The sequence below is a fragment of the Eimeria tenella genome, genomic scaffold, assembly GCF_000499545.2.
Source record: "Eimeria tenella Houghton genomic scaffold, Eth_scaff1797, whole genome shotgun sequence".
NCBI lineage: Eukaryota > Apicomplexa > Conoidasida > Eucoccidiorida > Eimeriidae > Eimeria > Eimeria tenella.
In genome coordinates this window covers 1209-1426 of record NW_013541627.1, presented here as the reverse complement: position 1 = coordinate 1426, position 218 = coordinate 1209, and the positions used below count along the sequence as shown (strand labels likewise).

At 55.0% G+C, this 218-nt stretch overlaps 1 protein-coding gene across 1 annotated transcript in view; it reads right to left on the bottom strand.

Moving 5' to 3' along the window:
• Positions 1 to 193: 193 nt before the first annotated feature.
• ETH_00033735 (DEAH-box RNA/DNA helicase, putative) overlaps positions 194 to 218 on the bottom strand; it is a gene marked incomplete at both ends in the record, with an annotated part of 495 nt that continues 470 nt past the window's right edge. Inside the window, one exon of the mRNA XM_013373852.1 lies at positions 194 to 218. Within this exon, the coding sequence (XP_013229306.1) occupies positions 194 to 218 (25 nt within the window).

Genomic DNA, 218 nt, shown 5'->3' with positions numbered 1-218 from the left:
CGCTGAAGCCAACCGCAGCAGCCTCTGGTGAACTTCAGGCTGCGCTGCTGCCCTAGCAGCAGATAAAACGACAGGCTGCGGCTTCAGACCGAAAAAAGGAAAAGGAGGAGGGAATGGAAACTGCAGCAGAAAACGACTTAGCAGCAAAACCAAACATATTGCAAGCTCGCCCACGGCCACCCGCGGCGAAGTCTCATCTACCCGCATAAGACCCAAAC